Source organism: Solanum verrucosum, unplaced genomic scaffold (assembly GCF_900185275.1).
Source record: "Solanum verrucosum unplaced genomic scaffold, falcon-dt-bn FXZP01000261.1, whole genome shotgun sequence".
Taxonomy (NCBI): Eukaryota; Viridiplantae; Streptophyta; class Magnoliopsida; order Solanales; family Solanaceae; genus Solanum; species Solanum verrucosum.
In genome coordinates, this window is record NW_026019969.1 from 13,822,961 (window position 1) to 13,845,297 (window position 22,337).

At 34.6% G+C, this 22,337-nt stretch overlaps 4 protein-coding genes and 1 pseudogene across 5 annotated transcripts in view; 2 read left to right on the forward strand and 3 right to left on the reverse strand.

Annotated features, from left to right (window-relative positions):
* The window catches only part of LOC125816642 (polyol transporter 5-like), a 267,811-nt gene that overhangs the window by 97,096 nt on the left and 148,378 nt on the right, over positions 1-22,337 (forward strand). The window lies entirely within an intron of this gene.
* On the reverse strand, positions 82-7,077 carry LOC125816641 (probable E3 ubiquitin-protein ligase ARI2). Of its 2 annotated transcripts, none has more exons than XM_049496263.1 (7): positions 6,753-7,077; positions 6,281-6,313; positions 5,912-6,191; positions 4,948-5,428; positions 2,331-2,879; positions 2,092-2,258; positions 82-622 (listed from the first exon to the last, which is right to left on the reverse strand). In XM_049496263.1, exons 1-7 carry the CDS (start codon positions 6,870-6,872, stop codon positions 480-482), a joined length of 1,773 nt encoding a protein of 590 aa, XP_049352220.1. In that variant the 5' UTR covers positions 6,873-7,077; the 3' UTR covers positions 82-479. The 2 variants fall into 2 exon arrangements, with proteins under 2 accessions (XP_049352220.1, XP_049352221.1); XM_049496264.1 differs by having other exon boundaries at positions 441-622; positions 2,023-2,258; positions 6,753-6,893.
* Positions 10,335-14,416, reverse strand: LOC125816685 (uncharacterized). Its single transcript, XM_049496311.1, has 7 exons — positions 14,296-14,416; positions 14,125-14,221; positions 13,882-14,020; positions 11,168-11,250; positions 10,905-11,039; positions 10,616-10,720; positions 10,335-10,514 (listed from the first exon to the last, which is right to left on the reverse strand). The coding sequence occupies exons 1-7, from the start codon at positions 14,367-14,369 to the stop codon at positions 10,386-10,388; spliced, it is 762 nt and encodes a 253-aa protein (XP_049352268.1). The 5' UTR covers positions 14,370-14,416; the 3' UTR covers positions 10,335-10,385.
* Positions 17,181-19,145, forward strand: LOC125816672 (uncharacterized; annotated as a pseudogene).
* The window catches only part of LOC125816671 (UPF0496 protein At4g34320-like), a 77,455-nt gene continuing 72,860 nt past the window's right edge, over positions 17,743-22,337 (reverse strand). Inside the window, exon 3 of the mRNA XM_049496295.1 lies at positions 17,743-17,754. The gene's annotated coding sequence lies outside the window, so the exon portion shown is untranslated. The remainder of the gene's footprint in view (positions 17,755-22,337) is intronic.

The window sequence follows — 22,337 nt, forward strand, 5'->3', positions numbered from 1 at the left end:
TACAAATATACATGAATCAATCTCATCAAATATGTAAAGAGGCATTAGGAGACATCTAATTACGAGAGAAAACAACACTGATGTAGAAATTTCACCAAATATATTTCCCATAATGGACTTGAAACCAAAAGTTCTAAGGGAGCATTGCCCGTTTAGAGTGCACAATGAGAGGAGCTCACAGGAGGGTGTTGGGAAGGGACAGTAAGAAAATACATAACTACCTAGCCCAAAGAAGCCAAATAAAGGCTATACATTTGAAATCTGGACCAAAACTAACGACTTTTTAAGGTAATTTTTGTCCTCTAACAGGGCATCTCAAAAAATTTGAAGAACGGAATAGGATGACGCAGTGAAATGCAATCACCTGTTAAACTATCATCTCAACTCTCTGAGAATAGCTGTCTTTTTTTTTTTCTTTTTTCTTTTTTCCTTTTTCAGAGCTGTACACTTGGTTCAAAATAACTAGCAACTCAATAAAGTCAATTCCTATCAATGAGCTCAGCAGGCAAGTTAAGATCGAAAAAGCTACCACCGGAATCCTTTCTTGTACGCTTCCTTGAGGAGCATCCACTCTCATCTGAAGTTCCACAACCTGATGGATGAACCAATTCTATGGAACCTCCTGCAAGATGTACAAGAAGCAGTACAATGTTCAAATACAACTCTTTTTTCTGGTTATAATGTACAACCTGCATTACCAAAACAAACAAAAAGAATGAAAATAAAGGAAACAAACTTAGATAAACAGTCACCGTACATCCCAATCAAACCCTCCCCCCCTTAAAAACAGAGGGAAGACGTATCCTGCAAAAGAGAATAAGGGAGAAGAGGGAACGTAGGCAAGAACAGAAGCATTTCTAAAGAAAATAGGCATTTCACATAACTTGCATTGATTTGATTGTCTACAAAATTAGTAGTGTAATATTGAACTGAGTAAGATCTAATAGAATTCTTATATGGAAGGTAAAAACTGTTGTATGGTGATGGTGACTGTTAATGTTTGGAACCATAGTTCTTAAAGTGCTTTTTGGTAACAAACTGATGAAGATGCTTTATGGATATGGATAAGAAAGTAAATAGTTCTCGAATGTAAAACGCAAATTTGTTTATGAGATTTAACACTACAAGTTAGTACATGAGTTAATTTCATTGTGGACGACTGCAAGGATGAAATAAGAGGAGATGTTTTCAACACTGACAGTTCAGAATTATAATATTGAACTCAAATGCTTGGTTGGGTGAAATTGCAACATAACCAGAAAACTTGTCTAGTACTTGATCAATCACAGGTCAACCAATTAAGTTACTAGAACAGTATATTATTTTTGCAAAATTGCAAATTACGACCTAGCTCTTGCCTGATGCTTAACAAATTCATCACATAAAATAATCAAAGACCATCATCAATAGTGCCAAGTTCTCTCATAGGTTTAGTTCCTGGAGATAGGGACCTTCTAGAGAATAGAAACGGTTTGGGACTTTGGGCAACAACCAATCACGACATCTCCCTCTCTCTCTCCTTTTTTTTAAAAAAAAGTAAAATTTACGAATCATGGCATTTCTTTTAATTAAACATACTTCTCATATTAGCTTCAGCAATCTATAGCTTGAGACTAAGGCTACTTTTCCATTCTCCAACTCTCTGACCACTCCAACTAGCACCCACTACCTTAAACAGCAGCAACATAGAATGTTGCCCCTCTCTAAGATAACAACTAAAGAAAGGCAACCTGCTTCCCTTTGACACAGTTTGCCAGTCCACCAGCTCAACTGAATGATGATGATGCAAAGCATTATTGAATAATAGAAAGCATAACTACTTAAAAGTAAAAAGCATTCCCAAACAACTAATAGCATGTCTAAAACACTTAAATTAAAGCATTCCCAAGCAAGTCAAATACCGTTCTATGGTGTGGGGTAACCTTTTTTGGGGGAATAAGTTTGATTAACTATGAGATGATGTAAAGTACTTCTATCACTTGCAAAAGCAATGAAAACTGTAAGGTAGACACAATAAACTACCACACCCCAGTAGGAAGAGATGACTGATCTACATAGGTACTCTGGCATGAGAGAGGATGGAAACTTCACCATTTGTCTGGTCATGGGCTTTTTGACATGTAATGTTGTTGTTTGCTTTGGTGTTCCGGCCTCCATTAAGCTCTGTTGCTCTCTCAATGCCCTTTGACTGGTACGGAGCTATATTGTGACTACTGAACTGTAGAGCTCCCAATAAATCAGTCTCAATGCATTCATACCTGAAAATCAGCATTAACATCAGTTTCTCACTAAAACTACCAATAACTCAGGACATCCAAATGTCTACTTACATTTTCTTACATAGTGTATCAGTTACCACAGAGAGATTCAAGACTTGCATCCTCATGTCCATAATCTCTGTCTCTTCAAAACCATCAAATGGATCCTCAAAAACTTTTGATAACTTTTCAACATTGGCCTCAAGCTGCTGTTGCTGGTCCTCAAATAAATGCTGTTTTATTTCCTTTTCCTCATTTGTCATTTCATCCTTAAATAAGTCATCACCAAACATATAAAATGCAAATGGGTATGAAAACGAGAGAGCCCGTCTTGATCTGAAAAGCCTATAAAGTCCATTTGTAACCCAACTAAAATCTCTCAATCTTGAATCCCTTGATTCCAAACTTGCTACCTTTTCTTTTATGGTCTCCCTCAGACGAGACTCCTGTGTAAAAGAATCCGTATGAGCTTTATAACGATTGTGATAATGCATGTAGCGATAGAGATCACGCTTAGCCCGTTCAGACTTCTTTTCCTGATCTTCTTTATAACGACCACAGCTGTGACCAGCGATACTTGACCAAGTATGATCTCGGCCAGTAGCTCCACCACATAGCCAACTACAGCACAAAGAAAAATGTAACAAGATCAACCAACTAAACTGAGAAAGAAGAAATTCCCTTTAGTGCTGGCATAAGTAATGTCAAACAACACTCAAACTTATGAGAGAATGTAGAGAAGTTTTTTAGCGTTAGGAAACCCAAACTGTTGATTATTGGAACGAAATGGGTCAAACAACACTCAAACTTAAAAGAGTGAATATGCGCACCAGGCAAAAGAATTTGAACATCCAACTCAAAACTCTAAAGTTAAGGTGGAGTGAGTATAAAATCTTCAAAAACCCCTTTGGAAGCCATTACACAGTCCATATAAAGACAATGATATAGCTCAACACAGTTCAAGTAAGACAATATAAGCATTGCAAGTTTAGCCAATATAACAAAAATGAGGTTGAAGTGAGATTAGACAAGGTTGTACTGTTGTAGTGCCTAAAATGTATACAATTAAGGTACTTAGACTCCATTTTCGGGAATAATATCATGTTGAAATGAAGGATGCTAAGGGAGTACTATGTGATAAGAGAATACCTAGTGTAGAGAAAATCCTAGTAACAATTGTAAGACTAACAATGGAAATAGGTGTGCATATTGGCCACTAAATCAAGCCATACCCATAAGATAAATGTTACAGCAGTGCGAACAGACAAAGATATATGTGCAATCATTCAAGACTAGACAACAATAGAAATCATCACGTATGACATAGTGCAAGTAGAAACATACGGATGAATGAGATAAGATTGTTGAGATGATTAAGTCATGTCTTACACAAACATCCAAATGCACAAGCTCATAGCACTGACACCATGATCATTGGAGATATTAATATGGGAACAAAATAAACTTAAACTTACATGGAGGAAAAGCTGTCTCAAAAGGCATATAATTTCCTCATGCAGACTTAGTAAAGCATAGAACACAATGTAAACTAAGTATATATACAGGAGATACCAACTGATTGAGACTAATGTTTAGTTATTGTTGGTATACTTACATGTGCTGACATGAACCTTTTGGGTTTGGTTAGACGTTGTTAGTGTTGAAATAAGTGTGAGGTCTAGAATTTCTAGTTTAAAAAACCTTAATTAAATACTGGGATGTTGTACCATGGTCTTTTGGGAAAATAAAGAGAAGATTCAACGCGTGGGAAGTTGCCCCTCAGCCCTAATGTGGGTGATTTGGAAAGAGAGGAATATGAGAGCATTTGAAGGGGTTGAGAAAGGCATCGTACACTTGCATCTTATTGATGCCTTCTAATGAAATCTCCTTACTTCATCAAAAAAAAGATGGCATCATACACTTGAGGATCAGCTTCGTTTTGGTGTCCCCGCCACTAACGTGTCGTTGTCAATGTTGTGTGGTGCATCCACAACATTCCTACTTGTATAGATAAGTAGTTAACTTCCATAGAGAATCAAAATTAGGTTCCTACTTTTGGTATATTTCTGAAGTTCTTTTTCTCCCATCATCAACAAAATTAGTTACTTTATCCAAAAAAAAAAAGGAACCTCAACTAAAGACAAGACAGTGAGCCCTAGAAATCCAAATTCTTCCAAGCAAAGATCAATACAACTCAAGTTAAACTAGATATAAGTTGACTTCAAACTAGATTAAAATTTTGGATCGCCTCCAGGCTTTAGTCTAGTGGTAAGAGTGCAGTGCAGCGCAGCGAGTGATGTGTGAGCTAGGAGCACGTCACGGGTTCAAACCTTGCCACAGATAAAAGTATGGTATTTAAGTGGAGAAGGACAGAGGAGTGGAGCCATTGTCCGCTGAGTTTCGGTCTGTGCACCACTGATCCTCGGGGATATCTCAGTTATAACAGAAAGTATTGCATCAAATCCGACCCTGATCCTAAAATTCCAAAAGGAGTCTCAATCTTTAAGGTTTTTCCAGTTTTTAAAGTACTAGGGTAAAACAAAAAGTTGTGCCATCAAGCCATGATCTCTGCAAATGGAGCACCAACGGTGTTGACATATATGTTATTGATTTGTTCATCAATAACATCAGAATAAGCTTTCAGTTAAGAGAAATCTAGGTACAAAATAGACATCCAGAATAAACTCACCAAAATGCTTGCCCACAAATGCAGCTAACTAAGTTGCAACCTCCATTCTTCTCGACCGGTTTATGACACTTCGGACAAGGCTTAGTGTGAACTGTAATCCAATTAACAGTCTCTGATTCGTCTCGGCACTTCTTGGTCCAAAGTTCCCACATCCAGCAAGAACAAGGCGAATGTGCTTCTGATAAGCAACTGAAACAGAACTGTAAACCACATGAACATTCTACTTCACAGAACTCATCGGTCTCTACCCGTATAGCATTCCCACAATGAGGGATACTTGGACACCATTTCACCATTTTATTGTCCTCAATGTATGATTCAAGGAGAAACCGATCAAATTTCTCTGCCAAATCAGGATGCCTTTTACTAACTAGCTTTCTGATAACAGCTTCATCGCAGATAGCAAAGCATTTATGAGCCATGCACCTTATTCTCTTACTCTGCCCCTCCTTTATTTTCACAATAAAATGCTCTGTCCAACCTAAACAAACAAAATAAGAATTAGTCTATCTCCAGCACAAAAATGAAAATAAGTAGCAGAAAAGATTGCAATTTGATTAGCATGTAACAAAAAAGAGAACACTGGAACTACTTTAGTTAGACAGGTCTTAAAGAAACCAAATGTAGAAACCATTTGAAAATAAAAAGAGCACACCTTTTGATATAGAAGCAAAAACCTTATAAATCTTAAAAACAACAACATACCCAGTGTAGTCTCACAAAGTGGGGTCTAGGCAGGTAGAGTGTACGTGGACATTACCCCCACCTCAGAGGTAAAGAGGTTGTTTCCCATAGACCCTCTGCTCATAAATCTTAAAAACAGTCGCAACAAAATTGTATTTTATGCTACTTACTAATTAGAACCAGAAGGCCAAAAATTCAAGATTAACAAGTTTATAAGAAGTAGAATGAAGTCTGGTGGAATCAATAAATAGGTGGTTCTACTCAAAGAATTAGTTCTCACAGTCATTGCAGAAGCAGTGGCCACAGTCCATTTTCGTGACCTCACTCCCCGCTACCTCTTCCATGCATATGCCGCACATCATAGTCGAAGAAGACACAGACGAGTCAACATCAACTTCTTCAAGAATAGTTACCCCTGCTTCAGCAAATAAGCAAGTTTTTCCCTTCTCAACAAGAATCGCAAACAACCTCTCAACATCCCAACGGTAGTGAATGAGCAAGGTTCTTGCATGGTGTTCTCTTAGTGAGAGCAAGTCCATTACTCTCCGCAAATCTTCTCTCTAGCACAATCATGAAACATCTGAGATATTAAGACGAACAATACAATACAAACTTCAAGCGTCAAGCAAAACTTTGCAAGACTTCTTACCTGTGCCACCAAGAGAGACTCCCTTGTGATTACCTGTAAAACAAAGTGTAAATTTTCAAACAAAACCTATAATGTGAGGGCCAAAGAATATAAAAAAAGGGAGCCAACAACAATGGCGAAGCATTCAATTGAAATCCACAGAAAACCCACCTTAATTGAAGGTGGTAATTTCAAAGACACTTTCTTTACTACAGTTTAGACAAAGAAATTTGCAAAAAAAAAAAAACTTAAAACCTATAAATAAAAAAGCCTGGTAAATACCCTAAACTTCAATCAATCAACTATGCCCTAATCCCAAACTAGCAAGATAATTACACAAATACTTACTGACCTAAAATCCTAAATGTTTGAAATTACAAATTACTACTCCTATCACATACATGATCATCAAAATTATAGGTTCAACACAAAACACGAAACAATTAAACTAAAAAATCAGTCATAAAGAAAAATTCTAGGGATTCTAAAGCACCTTGCAGGAATTTCCTGTGGAAGAGCCCCATTGAGAATCAGCCTCCTCATTCTCGAGTCCGTCGTAAGATTCTTGATCAGACGAATATATATCTTCGTCGCTGCTCCCGTAATCCTCCATTCACTTGCCGCCGCTGCACAGATTAAACCCCCCCCCCAAAAAAAATGTATGAATCAAAAAACAGATGGATCGAAGAGAGAATTCGAGCTTTCCAATCAGCTTATCACCGAAGATGATATAGAAAAACGGAGATTCCTTGAGTAAAGTTGTTGTTTTTCCGGCGAGGTATATCTCCGGCCGGCGAGAGGATATAGAGAAAAATATGTATGTTTCTGTGATTTTTTTTAATTTTATGGGAAAAGGGCTTTACTTATTTTTAGCTTCTCCGGAGCTGAGGCTGGGAATCCAAGTTAGAGTTGGAGTTGGGACAGTCATACGACGTCGTTGGAGAGGCTTACAAAGGAAGAATTTAACAGAACGACGCGTTTTGATGTGGAGAAGATTGTCAGTATCCTCCTTTGTTTAGTTAACGGTGAATTTGTTAAATTGGATTTTATAGTTTACAGTAGTAATTAAAAAACAAAACTATTATTTTATATTTATTTTTGGTAAAAAATTTAACTTTGAGATCAGTAATTTTAGAATTGTTTTTATATTATAAATTGTGGTAATTACTTTTTCATTTATAAAAATGGTCAGAAACAGTCTGTTGTCCGTTAACACATCTGCATCTAACTAGGTTATTTCAAAGAATTACAACGATTTGATTATAATTTAATTATAATTTCATAATAAAATATGAAATTATTTTATATTTACTTTTAGTAAAAATATTAACTATAAAATTAGCAATTTTAGAATTGTTTTATGTTATAATTGTGGTAACTATTAGATGCGACCAGTCGCAGACAACTGTCTGTCGATATACCTACATCTGGCGAGGTTATTTCAAAGTCTAAGCGGTGATTCATAATAAAACATGGGATTATTTCATATTTACTTTTAGTAGAAACATAACAATTTGAGAATTGTTCTATCTTATAATTATGGTAGTTACTTTAGTATTAGAAGCGACTAGACGCAGACAGTTGTCTGTCGATATACCTACATCTGGCGAGGTTATTTCAATGTCTTAGCGGTGGTTTTGTTACAATTGAATTAGAATCTCATAATAAAATATGGGATTATTTCATATTTACCTTTAGTGGAAACATAACAATTTTAGAATTGTTTTATATTATAATTGTGGTAATTACTTTAGTATCAGAAGCGTCCAGAAGTAACTAGTCGCAGACAGTTGTCTGTATCTGGCAAGGTTATTTCAAAGTCTTAGCGGTGGTTTGGTTACAATTGAATTTTATAGTTTATAGTAGCAGTTAAAAAAATAAAAAATAAAAAGCTATTATCTTATATTTATTTTTGGTAAAAATATTAACTATAAAATTAGCAATTTTAGAATTGTTTTATGTAATAATTGTGGTAATTACTTTACTATTAGAAGCGTTCAGACTCAGACAGCTGTCTGTCGATATACCTACATCTAACAAGGTTATTTCAAAGTCTTAGCGGTGGTTTGGTTACAATTGAATTATAATTCATAATAAAACGTGGGATTATTTCATATTTACTTTTAGTGAAAACGTAACAATTTTAGAATTGTTTTATATTATAATTGTGGTAATTACTTTAGTATTAGAAGCGTCCAGAAGCGACTAGACGCAGACAACTGTCTATCGATATATCTACATCTGGCGAGGTTATTTCAAAGTCCTAGCAGTGGTTTGGTTACAATTGAATTATAATCTCATAATGAAACGTGGGATTATTTCATATTTACTTTTAGTGGAATTATAACAATTTTAGATTTGTTTATATTATAATTGTGGTGATTGCTTTAGTATTAGAAGCGTCCAGACGCAGAGTTGTTTGTCGATATGCCTGCATCTGACAATGTTATTTCAAAGCCTTAGCGGTGGTTTGTCTACAATTGAATTATAATTTCATAAAAAAAAAATGAGATTATTTCATATTTAGTTTTAGTAGAAATATTAACTTTAAGATTAGCAATTTTAGAATTGTTTTATACAATTAGCAACTTAAAATTTTTTAAAGACATACAAAAAGTTTGGGTGACTTTTGAAATTCTATCACTGTCATATAAGTTGGGATTAAGGAAGTAACATATATTATTTAAAATGATGAAGTACTATAAATAACAATAATTAACAACATATAAATTTTAAAGACCATATAAAATTTTTAATTGATCTATGATGATGATGATGAGAGAATAAATTATATACGCAACATAGGAAAATTCTTGAAATAATATCAAAAAATGACTTCTCATTAAAATGTGTCACAAAATCAACAATGACAAATCAAATACGTAAAGCATTATGAGAGTACAAATGATATCATTCCACATGCACTCAAAAAGATTTACAGTTATATCAGGATTGTTGGATGCAACAAGAAAAGTTAGAGATGGATTTCAACTAAATTTAAATTTTAACAAAAAGCAAAACACAATGGAATCATATTTTACTAAATTGTTTAATATATATTTGTACTTTCAAAAAATTATTAAATTATAATATTAATGGGAACATATATTTATATAGGACTCTTCTGAAAATATATTATCTTATCGAAATGAGTGATTCTTTTTATTGACCTAAGTCAGAACCAAAATTTTTTTTATCTTAGAAAGATTATTAATTTATCAAGTATTAATTCGGTAAAGTTTTACTGTATTTGCAAATCATGCGATCACTGTTAGACTAGAAGTTTTGTAGCCTCTAATGACTTGAAGGAATAAAATCGAGAAATAATTTAACTAGCAATTAGAACTAAGAAATTGAAGAACAAAAACTATCCAATTTTTAATGTCCATTCCATGGCCAAGAATATAAGCAAAGGAACATAACACAAACCTGTAATTTTGTGTTGAATAATAGGTAAAGAGGATAATACAACTTGAGTAGGACTGATAATCTGCTCCTTAATACTTCAAGAACGACTTTTGCACCTCACTATATTTTATGCAACAACTTGCTATATTAAAACTTGTTACGATATCCCAAAAGAAAATTTAAGTGGAGTAACATAGTATAATTAATTTCAACTATATTTTTTTGAAAAGAAATTTATCTACTTCCCATAGCTAATTTCTTATAGAAAGAAAAAGAACAGCTGCAGGTTTCCCATTAATGAATAGATAAAACTTAATTTTGGTTCTTCAGAATGATAGTCAGGTTTCCCATGATGATTATTCATGCCTTACGGGTCTACACCCATCCTTAACTACTATTCACTTCCCGTCATTCTCCTGAATGGATGAGAAAGAGCGTATTCCTCCAAGTTCCAGCCCCAGTCAAATTGCTCTTCATGAGATGGCAATAACAAGAAGCTGGAGTAGCTCAGTTGGTTAGAGCGTCTGGCTGTTAACCACAAGTTCGAAGGTTGGTTCAACCCCTTTTTTTTGGTCCCAGAATGTACAGCCAAATTGTTAAAAATGAAATTAACTAATGTCATAGTGATGGAAAAATTACATTTTTTTAAATATAAAATCCCAATCCTAAAACAAAGACATAAAGCAATGGGTGGCGAATCGCAATTTACATTTCACTTCTAGCTTTCCATCTCATCAATGTTGGTTCTGAATAAAAAGTCTTCACCCTCTAATTCGTCATGGTATAGAGATATTGATGGCATATGAGTTTTCTCCCTGCACTCCTCGCTCTCTGATGATCTTTGTCCCTGTATTAGTTTAGTACTTCAATTCAGTATCTAACTTTAAAACCCTTTAGGTAAGCCAACATCATATGGAGCGAGACAACTTTTCTGGACCTACAACTTACCTTTTTCAAGACGTAGAAGAAATAGTGGAATGTTTCTCCGAAAGTGTTCCACTCAATAGACCAGGTAAACTCAGGATCACTAAAGAACCGGCGCCTGAAGTGTGGCTGGCCAACAAAAGCAAAATGAAGAAATTTAGAGGCGTTTAGCAACAGAATGAAAAAAAAAAAAAAAAAAACAGGCTTTGAGTAAGGGAATTGATAGAAAAGAGATAAGGTGTTGGTTACGTCCTGCTGCTCTTACTATTTACAAATAAAAACTAAAAAATAAAGCAGAAAAAGCTCTTAATACCTGGCCAAATGTGATAGATATAAATATGCCCTCAGGTTTCAGAACTCTGTGAATTTCATGAAGCATTTTCATCACCTTCTCCACTGTTGCAGGGTGTGGATTCCAGGGGTCACCACTGTCCACGAACAACACATCCTTCAATTTCAAACAATATAAATGAAGTTCAAAAACTTACATATAATTAACTGATCATTTGAAAAGGAAAAATGATTGGCAGTCTGCTGCACTAGGTAGTACATGCAAAATAAAACTTCTAATAATACCATTGTTCCTTTCTCTATAACCACATCAAAACATCCATCTTCAAAAGGCAGGTCTAGCATATCAGCTTCCAGCACTTTTATTTCTGTTGACATTGATAACATAAAACATCAACAGTGGAGCATCTCAACACCCTTAATTTGTCAGACATATAAACTTTTGTTATGTGTTAACCTTCTTTTATCCAATACAATTGAACTCTTTTACTTGGAATCACCAAATGCGAATACTCTTATTTAAGTTTTTGTAGCCAGAAAATTTCTTAAACTCCGGATGGGATGATAATAAACAAATATTCTTATAAAACACAACTCTCTGTCATCTAATCTTAGTTTCAGAAAAATGTTGGCTAAGCTACCATAGAAATTCCTTGTCAAAACCTGTTTTTGACTTTGCACAGAGCATTTCATAAGCATGAAAATTGTGAAGACACTATCTCAACCAGAAAAAGAATTATTATACAGAATGTTCAGGCAGCTTAGAGTCAAGGGTTGGACAAGCTTGTGTATAATGCAGCAATGCACATATGAGTTACCATCAACTTTCAAAAGTTACCTGATTCTTAGCATCTTCTTGCTCCTTTTTCTCTCTTAGAAGATATTATATTTACTCGAGAACTCCTCCTAACTTCTATATGCCATCATTGTTTAAGTTTATCTTTTTTTCTTTTAGGCGTTAACGAATAATTTATCTGGAGTGGGCAAGCAATGAGAACCTAGGTTCAAACCTGAGACCTCAATCTTCATACAAAGGATCATCCATCACACTCCACTTAAGCTAACGAAAAATGTTTTAATTTTACGGTTCAATTGGTCAAAATAAACAATTTCCACAAAACCTTCTAAGAACAGTTGGAGAAAAGTTAGTCTATGGTGAGCCAGTTGTTTGTGAACGAAATGCAGATTCAACATTAGGTTATGAGATTTCAGGGGATAAGAAGGATGGTGAACAAATTGTTCAGATAGGAAGTGTTGATGAGTGTGGAAGCACTGAGCATATAGATGTGATTAAGGTTGTAGATACGCTTAAACAGAATTTTCAGGTGGGTGATGGAGATTGTGTTGATATGGTAAATGAGTTAAAAACAAGAGAATGTGATAGGATTAAGCCGAAGAGGCGTATGGTTTCCTCACTTCGTGATTTTCCAAAGGATCTTAAGAGTTATGAAGTAGTTGACAAGAAATGCCAAGAGCACTGCGTGGGGAAATCTGGTGATGTAGAAACAAATGATGAATGTCACGAACATTTGAGGTTGATTTTATGTCTCAAGGAGGTTTAGCTGATCCCGTGGTAGGTGCATTCTCGAGTGGAGAAGAATTTGAGAAACAAGAGCCTGTGGTGACGGTCAAACTAGTGGCAGTATTACAATCTGATGTAGATTTGGAGTTCCATGATGAGGCTATCAAGGATAAAGAAGCCATTGGCGAGTTTGAATGTGGGGAGCATGATAATAACAGTTTTCCAATGGTTGAAAATGTTCCAATTGTAGAGAATGCATTAGAAGATGCGGAAAATCCTCATTTGCTAAACAAGCTATGTTTGTTGGTGTACCCTTGTCGGTTTCCAAAAAGACGTAAAGTGTCTGCAGTTCGTGATTTTCCAGATGCATTTAAGATCTTGAAAGCACATAACAAGGCATCAGAGAAAACCTGAAACACAGAGAAGCTAAAAAATTGGCTGGGGCAAACGAAACAACGTGTGATTCCCAAGATGATGTAGAACACATTGAAACTGAGATTGAGTCTCAAGAAAGCTCAGCTCCTACTGAGAAGGGCTTATCTCGCACTTTGAGGACATTACTCACTCCTAAGGAAGACACTCTAAATTTTGGTGCAAATACTGTTCACAAACTGACAAGCGTAGCGCATGATGGTACTGGTGCAGATAAACAAGAACTGTCAAATTGTGGAGCTAATTCTACACCGTTAAGCACACAGAGTAGTTCAGAAGTTACGAACTCTAACAAGCGGATTGAAGGAAAGGAGATGGGAGTAAAATGCGTAAACAAAACTATTGTAGAGGATTCAATGGCTACACCAAGATGTCCCAGCATGCCAACCCAACGTTACCAATCAGACACTAAAACTAATCAAAGCAAAGGCAAAGGCAAAGTTCTAAAGAGAAAACAGAATAAAGGATCAGCGCCAATAACTGTTATTTTGGCATTGATGGCTCCTACTAGAGTAAACGCTACAACAACTAATGTGTAATCTTGGCACAGTTTTCTGATGGAGCGGAAGAGGTAAAAAAGCTAAAGGGAATTCATCAGTATCTTCATATGACATTCTTTGGCAATGAATAAAACGTTTGCACATCAACAAATAAAAAAAATAAAATTGGTCAAAATAGAATAAAACCAAAGGAAAGTCCAAAGATCATTAGACCCTGATCAACTCATAAAGAAAATAGACTATCAGTTTGAGTAACGAAAATAAAGAAGAAAGGTAATGATCCTCTCCTTTCTTTCTCCTTCCTATTGGTAAGATGGAACTACATTACTAGTTGGTAACCTCCTCTGTTTGCCTTAACGTTAAGAGGAAAGTAGTTAATCATATCTGGCCCTCTGTATATAAAAATATTCACATGTCAAATAGAATCATATTCTAAGGCAATCAAACAACAAAAAGACTAACCAATTTGTTCTATAACAGCCAAACATAAGCTAAAGCAACCAATCAAATAGCATAAATTTGAACAAGTAGAAATTATCTCATACCTTTGTATCCCTTGTTTATCAATCTTTGTTTCATCTTCTCCACTGCAATGGGAGACAAATCAATGCAGGTCAATTCAGTAATGCCATCTCTATATAATTCTTCACACAACTGAGAATTTCCACATCCTAGCTCCAAAACCTGTCACCTCAGCTAAAACTAAGTTCCACTTTTACAATAAATACTCCCTTATTTTCAACGTCAAGACTTAGTAGATTGAATTAGACAGACAGAGAGAAACTTACAGAAGATTGAGGTTTAATGTGTTGAAGAACAATGTGACGGAAATGGGAGTAATCTTTGAACCATTCGTAGTGTTCCTCTTGAGCGAACCTCTTATCCCTGAGCATGTGAAAGGGAGATTAAAAGGAGAAAGCGAATTGGACTAAAGAACGAACATACTGCTACTTACTTACCAGTAGTTCCGATCAAGATATGCCAAAGCTGTAGAAGGAAGGACGTCGGGTTTTTCCGGCTCCGGCCGGTCCATGACGATGAAAATGGGGGCGCTTCCTTGATGAAAACCCTAAACCTTAAGGAGCCGTTTGGTAGGATGTATTAATTAAAATAGTCCTTGGATTAAAATTTAATCCCCCTAATACAATGTTTGGTTACACAATTCAACTCAAACATACCTAATACATGGATAACTTAATACATCATATGTGGTCTTATCTAATACCAAGGATATCTAGGGATTACTAATCCCAGGTTTACTAATACTTGGACAAGGAAACGAAATGACTGAATTGCCCCTCAATTTCTATATACATCCTTCAGAATTGGTAAAGAATTCACGCTATTCTGCTTTTTGGCGCCTTTCCTTTTTCTCTCGCGGTCTTTTCTCTTCTTTGGCTATGGAGAAGGCGTAGTGTGTAGGGTTAATTTCTGAACAACATCGTCACTATTAGCCGTGTAGGGTTTATACAGGTTTGAACTTTTTTCTTTTCTTCTTTTCTTTCGTTCTTGTTCCCAAATGGTTGTAAATAGGTGAATTGAAATGTGCTTGCAAATTAATTAGTATTTTGTGGGTTGAAAGTTTCTGAACAACATCGTCACTATTAGTATCTATGCTTAAAATTTATAGATTTCTGTTCATATTGTGTGTATTGATTTTGTCTAATTTTTATGAAAAACTTAGGTGTTATTATGGATCTTCAACATCTTTCGAGTACTGATTATATTATTCTTGAGGAGATAATGTGCCAACAATTTCTTGTAGTCCTTATTTGCCTTTTTATGGCTATTCATGGTCATTCACTAAGAAGGCAATACAGAAATGTGCATGAGATTAGGTACCGTATGAGTGTCCGAATACCAAAAGTTATTTCTCACTTAAATTGTATCATAAATGATAGTGACATTGTATGTATCGACAAGTTAAGAATGGATAGAAATGCCTTTCATAATTTAGTTCTATTAACTAAGGATGTCGGAGGTTTGACTGATGGTAAATATATGTCAAGTAGTGAAAAGCTAGCAATGTTCTTAAACATCTTGGCTCATCACGAGAAGAATAGATCTATCAAGGTCGATTATATTAGATCTGGATGGAGCGTAAGTCAAGCTTTTAATGAATGCTTGAGAGCTATACTCAAACTAACTTCATTGTTCCTTGTCAATCCTAAACCGATCCTTGAAGATGAGATTGAAGATCGATGGAAATGGTTTAAGGTAGGTGAGATTTTTAATTTTAGCATTTGTATATGACTAAATAAGGTAATTTTACTAAGACTTCGTTTTAGTGCGAGATAACTCTATATTTTTTATAGGGTTGTTTAGGTGCACTAGATGGTACTTACATTCACATTAGAGTTCCATCTGAGTACAAACCAAGATACAGGACAAGGAAGGGAGATATAGCTACTAATGTATTGGGAGTTTGTGATAGAAATCTCAATTTTACTTATGTGTTACCTGGTTGGGAAGGATCAGCTGCTGATGGTCGTGTATTACGAGACGCTGTAGTGCGGCGCAATGGTTTAAAAATTCCTGAGGGTATGCCATGTATATATGCATATAAGAACACAAAAAGAATGATGTATTTATTTTTTTGAGAAGGTAACTGTACATGAAAAGAATAGAAAGGTAACTAAATTTCATGTTATATTATAGGTAATTATTATTTATGTGATGGAGGATATACAAATGGAAAAGGTTTTCTTTCACCTTACCGAGGGTATAGATATTGGTTAAGGGATTGGCAAGGTGACAACCCCCCACCTCGATGTCGAGAAGAACTTTTTAATATGAAGCATGCTAGGGCTCGTAATGTTATCGAAAGGGCGTTTGGTCTCTTGAAAGAACGTTGGGGAATTCTTAGGAGCTCTTCGTGGTACTCTGTTAAAGTTCATAACAGAATTATAAGTGCTTGCTGTTTGATTCACAACTATATCCGTAGAGAGATGGATGTGGATCCTTTAGACATGGATATGGAAGAACAGGTTGAGAATCAACCTGAACATATTGATGTTGTTGAATCGTCTGAAGAGTGGACCACTTGGAGGGATGAGTTGGCTCAATCAATGTGGAATGCAAGATCTAATCAGTGATGACATGTTAAGTTTTTTTTTTTTTGCGATGAATTTAGCTAACTTGGGCTTTTAAGGTCAGCCTTATATCAAAAGTTAGAATCTCTCCTCTGTTTCAGTGATCTAGTGATCTTATACAAGTTAATTGGGAGTCTTGAATCCTTTTTGTAACTTTTGGTATATGTTATTATGAAATTTGTGGTTTTCTTAATATGTTATAATTATTACTCTTCATCACTTCCTCTACTAGTAAAATTTGACTTTATTTTACAACTCCAATCTCCTAAAACTAAAAGAACCCTGCAACACTAGTGCAGATTATAATTTTTGAAAGTTGATAGAGGAAAAGAAAACTAAATGATAAGTATGCATATAGAGAGAAAGGAATTAGTATTGCTCTTCCTATATTTGATTTCCAGCAACCATGAAGATGGTCATTAGAGAAAGGAACAAATTGATAACGTCTACATAAAAGGATATAGAGAAAGGAATTTACCTATGTATTGTAGACAATGTATCCACATGAAGCTAGTCAGTTTCTTGACATAATTCCACTTGTGAATGTTTGCACGACCACCTGTTGAATGCAATATCTTTTAAGCTACTAATCTGGAGAGCCAACCACTTCCTGAATATATCAATTTCTCCTACATTTTTTTTTTTTATATAAAGTGTTTCTATAATCAGTTCTTAAGTTCATGACAAGGTTATAGATTTATTCAACTATTTAATGTGTGCATTATTGTTATTATCATTATAATTTTCTTCCTATTTATTTTTATAATCTATTCCACAAGAATATAAAGGCAAAATGAGCAGTCAAACATCTTCCCACGCATCAAAAAGATCAAGAAATTCAACTCCTTCGACTAGAAGGACATGGACTGCAGCAGAAGAACAAACTCTTATAGATGGATTAAAAGAGTTATGTGTTAATGGTTGGAGAGGTGATAATGGAACCTTCAAGCCAGGATACCTAAAGGAATTAGAATGTTATTTATGTGAACATCACCCTAACAGCGGATTGAAAGGTGAACCACATGTCTTATCTAGAATAAGATATTGGAAGAGATGTTATGCAAGTATAGCTATGCTAAAGAGTCGAAGTGGATTGGGATTTTAATACGGTGATGGAGCTATAATAGTTGATGATCCCAAATTTTGGGATGACTTCCTAAAGGTAATTAATACTTTATTAAAGTTATTATAATTTTTTACACTATCTGCCTGATGCTTTTAATTGTTTAGATCTGCACTTCTTCACTAGGGAGTGAATTTGTTGAATATGTTTCATGTGGACTGTCCACGACTATCACTAGAAAAGTAAGCGTGCTTCTGCATCCACTTCAATAATATCCATCATACTAGCCTCGTGTTCTCACGGATAAACAAATGAATGATCTTGTTTCAGACTTTACGCTCTTTGTGTTCTAAATTTATGGACAAAAGTTGCGGGTAATCCTCGATTTGCCCTCAACTATAAACATTGATAGGGGATAACTACCCACCAATCTCGTCTATATTTGTCTTGTTCCAGAGTTGAATGTTGGTAAGGTTCAAGTCAACTACTGCTTTGGGAGTGCACACCCTGTCCCGGGCCACCAAAGCCTTTCTCGATATGAATTAGTGTCAACCCAAACATAGCTGCTACAGTGAGCATTAATAAGTCTTTTAGCTTGAATACTGAAAAGTTGTGTCCAATAAATTTAGATTTCAAAGATACCGATTGCACAACTTAGAGAGCTTTTTAGTTGTTCATGATTATAGTTATGTATTTATATATGTGTTCTCTGAAAGAGTTATTAATTATATCACTTTGTTTTATTTTGTGATTATTTACTAGGTTGATCCAAATGCCAAAAACATGAATAAGAAAAAATGGCCGATGTTTGTGGATTGGGAGGAAATCTTTGGCAAGGATAGAGCAACAGGGGAGTTTGCAGAAGGCCCATTAGATGCTGTTGAGGAAATTCAAAGGAGTCAATCCTCAGTACTGTTTAACGATATGAGTTTGGAATTTCCTATTGATCTTGATGGCGATGAAGAAGCTGGTTCTAGTCATAGACCTAATGTGACTACGGGAGAAGCTGGAAATGCTACTGGAGCTGCTACATTTCCTGAAGCATCTCAAAATGAAAATGCTGGAGCATTTGAACCTGAAGAAGCTGGATTTCAACAAACCAATAAACAAGGTGAGTATACCAAAAGGTCGTCTAATGTCAATGAAAAGGAGAAATGCAAGAAAAGAAAAAAGATCCCGGAGAATGATTCTGAGATATTTCTTAAGGGTATGGTTGAGGTTATAAAAAACTTTACTGACAGTCAAGACAAACGAATGGGTGCCTTGATTGACAAGATTGAAAATCGTGACCAATCTGATCTTCGTGATCAAATTTATTCCATCATTGAATCCCCTATATTTGACTTGTACTCCACAGAGCAACGCATCAAAGCAACAATGGTTCTTTGTGATGACGTCAAAAAGATGGAATTATTTATACGCATGGGTGAACTTGAGCGTCAAACTATGATGTTTATGATCATCAATGATAAACTTTAAAGTATGGTAGACTGCAAGATAAGTGGAAAGTTCATTTTGCTAGTTTTGCTTAATTGAAGACCTTTAAATATTTGAGTGTAGTGTCACTTTCTGATACCTCAGATTATGTCCTATATTGAAAATGATTGGCGTAAGACGGACACGAGGACAATAGCTTTTGTGTAACTAGAATCTATGGAAAAACTTGAATGTGGTGTCACTTGTGATAAACTCAAATGATGTATGTAAATGTGTTTATTTGGCTTGCTTTTGTCAATTGATGTACATGATTCTCGCTTCTCCTTTTCTCAGTATATACTGAAATGTGAAATGAATGGATTTTCGATACGTATATTCTTTCTTTTGCTTCTTTTCCTTTGTTGTGCTTCACTTCAAAGTCAAGCTGATATAAGTGAGACTGAGTTGTCTAGCCTTCTGTATTTGCTCACTGCACTTATTTTGTGTGGTTATTTAATTTCCATATCGCTCTATATCTTTATTGAAGTCGCGGAAGTCCTACATGATCATTCATAAATCAGGATATCAGTATGTACGATGATGAGACAGGAACTCCTGCTCAAGCTCATACTTTAAACTTAAATGAGGAGTTGGGGTAGGTTCATACAGTCCTTTCGGACAAAACTGGCAGCAGCCAAAAATAGACTTTGGATTCGCTTGAAACAGTTGAAAGAAACCTCAAACCTGCAATAAAGGGGTTCGTCTTTGGATTATGCAGCATTGTCTATGATAGATTGGCAAAGAAAATGTTTGAAGTTTTACAATGTTCAATATTTGGGATAGAGACAATGTAGCAGGAAAGCTTCAGGTGGCTTGCTCATGTTGCTTAATTTTACTAACTTTATATGAAGCTGTGATCAAACTATATTTCTTTTAACATTAGAAACTTCTGCTGCTGTCCACACTACTTGAACTTTAGTTTTATTTTATATTTTCTTGTTTTCTTAAGAGAGGAGGAAGGTATGCCTTGGTCGGGGTACTTAAAATAACGTCTTCTCGTTTATGACTTGAGACTTCCTCAAGTGAATTAAATTTGTTAAGCACTTCGTATTCAAGTTTTAAACGTAATAAATATGGTAATTACATGAAATAGATAACATAATAATTTAAGGGTAAAATTGGAAAAAAGTTCTTTTTTAAGAGTTCTAAGCCAAACACAAGATTTGAATAAGCAATAAACCAAACACTGGATAAAAAATAATCCCTGCATTGCTAATCCCTGCATTACTAATCCCTGCGTTACTAATCCCTGCGTTACTAATCCCTGCATTACTCATTTTTGTACCAAACGACCCCTAAGTCTCTAATTATTCATTTCGGAAAAGGGTCAAAATTGTCCTGAATTATGTGAAATAGATCACTTATACCCTCCATTACATTTTGGGATCAAAAATACTCCGCAGTTATCTCAGGAGACCACAAATACCCTCAAGAGTTAACACCCCATTTTTTTTAGTGACATGGCAAGCCACATGGGACTAATCCCTCCACCTAAGCATTGTCAACTAAGATTCACTACAAAAGAACTTGACTTTTAGTGGCGACAAAGTCGCCACAAAATCCCAAAAATATTGCCACTAAAGGTTATGAGTGATTTTTAGTAGCGACTATGGCTCTAACAACCATTCGCTAATAAAACCTATTTTTTCAACAAAAAAATATGATAATTAATTTTTGATTGCGACCTAATTTTCTAAAATAAATAACTTGCAATATCCATATTAAAAACATCCAATATTATTACGAAAAATAATCAAAATTACTTCTCAATTCAAATCTCCTACTATATATATATATATATATAATGCATCATTGTACATTTTATACATTTACATATGACATAAAAATAAAACATATTCAAACTCCTACTTAATCGATATCATATTTGGTTTTTTAAAAACAATGAAGAAAAAAACACAAAATTAGAATTTAATGTTAAAAACTTTTAGTGACGATTTTCTGGGCTTTTGTGGCGACTGTTGTTGCCGCTAAAGGTCTAGTTCTTTTGTAGTGAATCCTAGTTGGCAACGCTTAGGTGAAAGGATTAGTCCCACGTGGCTTGCCACGTCAACAAAATTTGGGGTGTTAACTCTTGGGGTATTTGTGGTCTCTTAGGATAACAGCAGGGGCATCTTTGATCCCAAAATGTAACGAAGGGTATAAATGGTCTATTTCATATAGTTCGGAGGCAATTTTGACCCATTTCCGTATTCATTTTTATTTTTTGGACAGTCTGAGAGATTTATTTCCAACTTCTTAATCATATTATCCTTCCCTCTCATTATATATATTGAAAATATGCGGAAGTGTAAGGATTTGCAGATTTTTAAAAAGGTTTTCAACTATACGAAATTGAACAAAAATATTTTAGGTTCTTATAATTGTGTTCAAAAATAATTATATTGTTTATGTCAAAGTATCTTTTTCACTTTAAAAATAAAATTATTATTTAGAATTTCATATAATCAAACACTTATTTATATAGCTTTTCATCACGTGAACAAAAAATTGTAGTAAAACCTCATTAAATTAATATATGTGGAATTATAAAATGTTATTATTTTATAGAGATATTATTTATTTGATAAATTAATATTTATTAATTTAAAAAATGTTTTGAGATTCAACCTTATGATATTGGAATAATAAGAGCTTTCAAGATGCATTACCGCAACATATTTTATTATAGAAGATTAGAAGGCTATGAAGTGGGACAAACGGATCAAGTAAAGATAAATGTTTTCGATGCTATCAATTTTGCAATTCCGATTTGAACAACAAATGTTCAACAAGAAACAATGTCAAATTGTTTTCAACACTGCAAAATTCGTTGGGGGATCGAAATCTCAAGGGATTTGAACGTCATTTAAGAACTTGACGTCATGATTAATGATCTTAGTTATCGCAATAAAATAGACGTCAATAACATGTTAGATGACCCAGATGAAAATGATACATGTTCAGAAGTCTAAAGCTTAGAAGAAATTGAGGATATCATCGGAAAAAACAATGTTGATGATGATATAATACCTTTATAACAAGTGATGCGTAAGGATACACTTATAACATTTAAAACTCTTCACAGTTTTACAGTGCAGTTTGAAAAGACAATATCAGAACTTTTGGATGCAATAACAAAAGTTAGAGCTGAACTTCAACTAGAATTAAACTTTAACAAAAAACAAAATATTATAGAATCATATTTCAATAAATTGTCTTAGATAAATTTGTACTTTTAAAAGAAATATTAATTTATAATATTAATGGGATGATATATTTTATATAGGAATCTCTTGAAAATATATTATCTTATCGAAATGTGTGATTTTTTCATTGATCCTAATCGGGACTGGAGAAAAATATTATCTTA

Excerpts from the sequence above, each read along its gene's own strand:
- LOC125816641 (XM_049496263.1), bottom strand. The coding sequence starts at position 6,872 with ATGGAGGATTACGGGAGCAGCGACGAAGATATATATTCGTCTGATCAA. Across the intron at positions 6,314-6,752 it reads CCACAGGAAATTCCTGCAAG|GTAATCACAAGGGAGTCTCT; the intron begins GTGCTTTAGAAT and ends TTTGTTTTACAG. Across the intron at positions 6,192-6,280 it reads AGTCTCTCTTGGTGGCACAG|AGAGAAGATTTGCGGAGAGT; the intron begins GTAAGAAGTCTT and ends TGATTGTGCTAG.
- LOC125816685 (XM_049496311.1), bottom strand. The coding sequence starts at position 14,369 with ATGGACCGGCCGGAGCCGGAAAAACCCGACGTCCTTCCTTCTACAGCT. Across the intron at positions 14,222-14,295 it reads TATCTTGATCGGAACTACTG|GGATAAGAGGTTCGCTCAAG; the intron begins GTAAGTAAGTAG and ends TCACATGCTCAG. Across the intron at positions 11,040-11,167 it reads TTATAGAGAAAGGAACAATG|GATGTGTTGTTCGTGGACAG; the intron begins GTATTATTAGAA and ends TTGAAATTGAAG.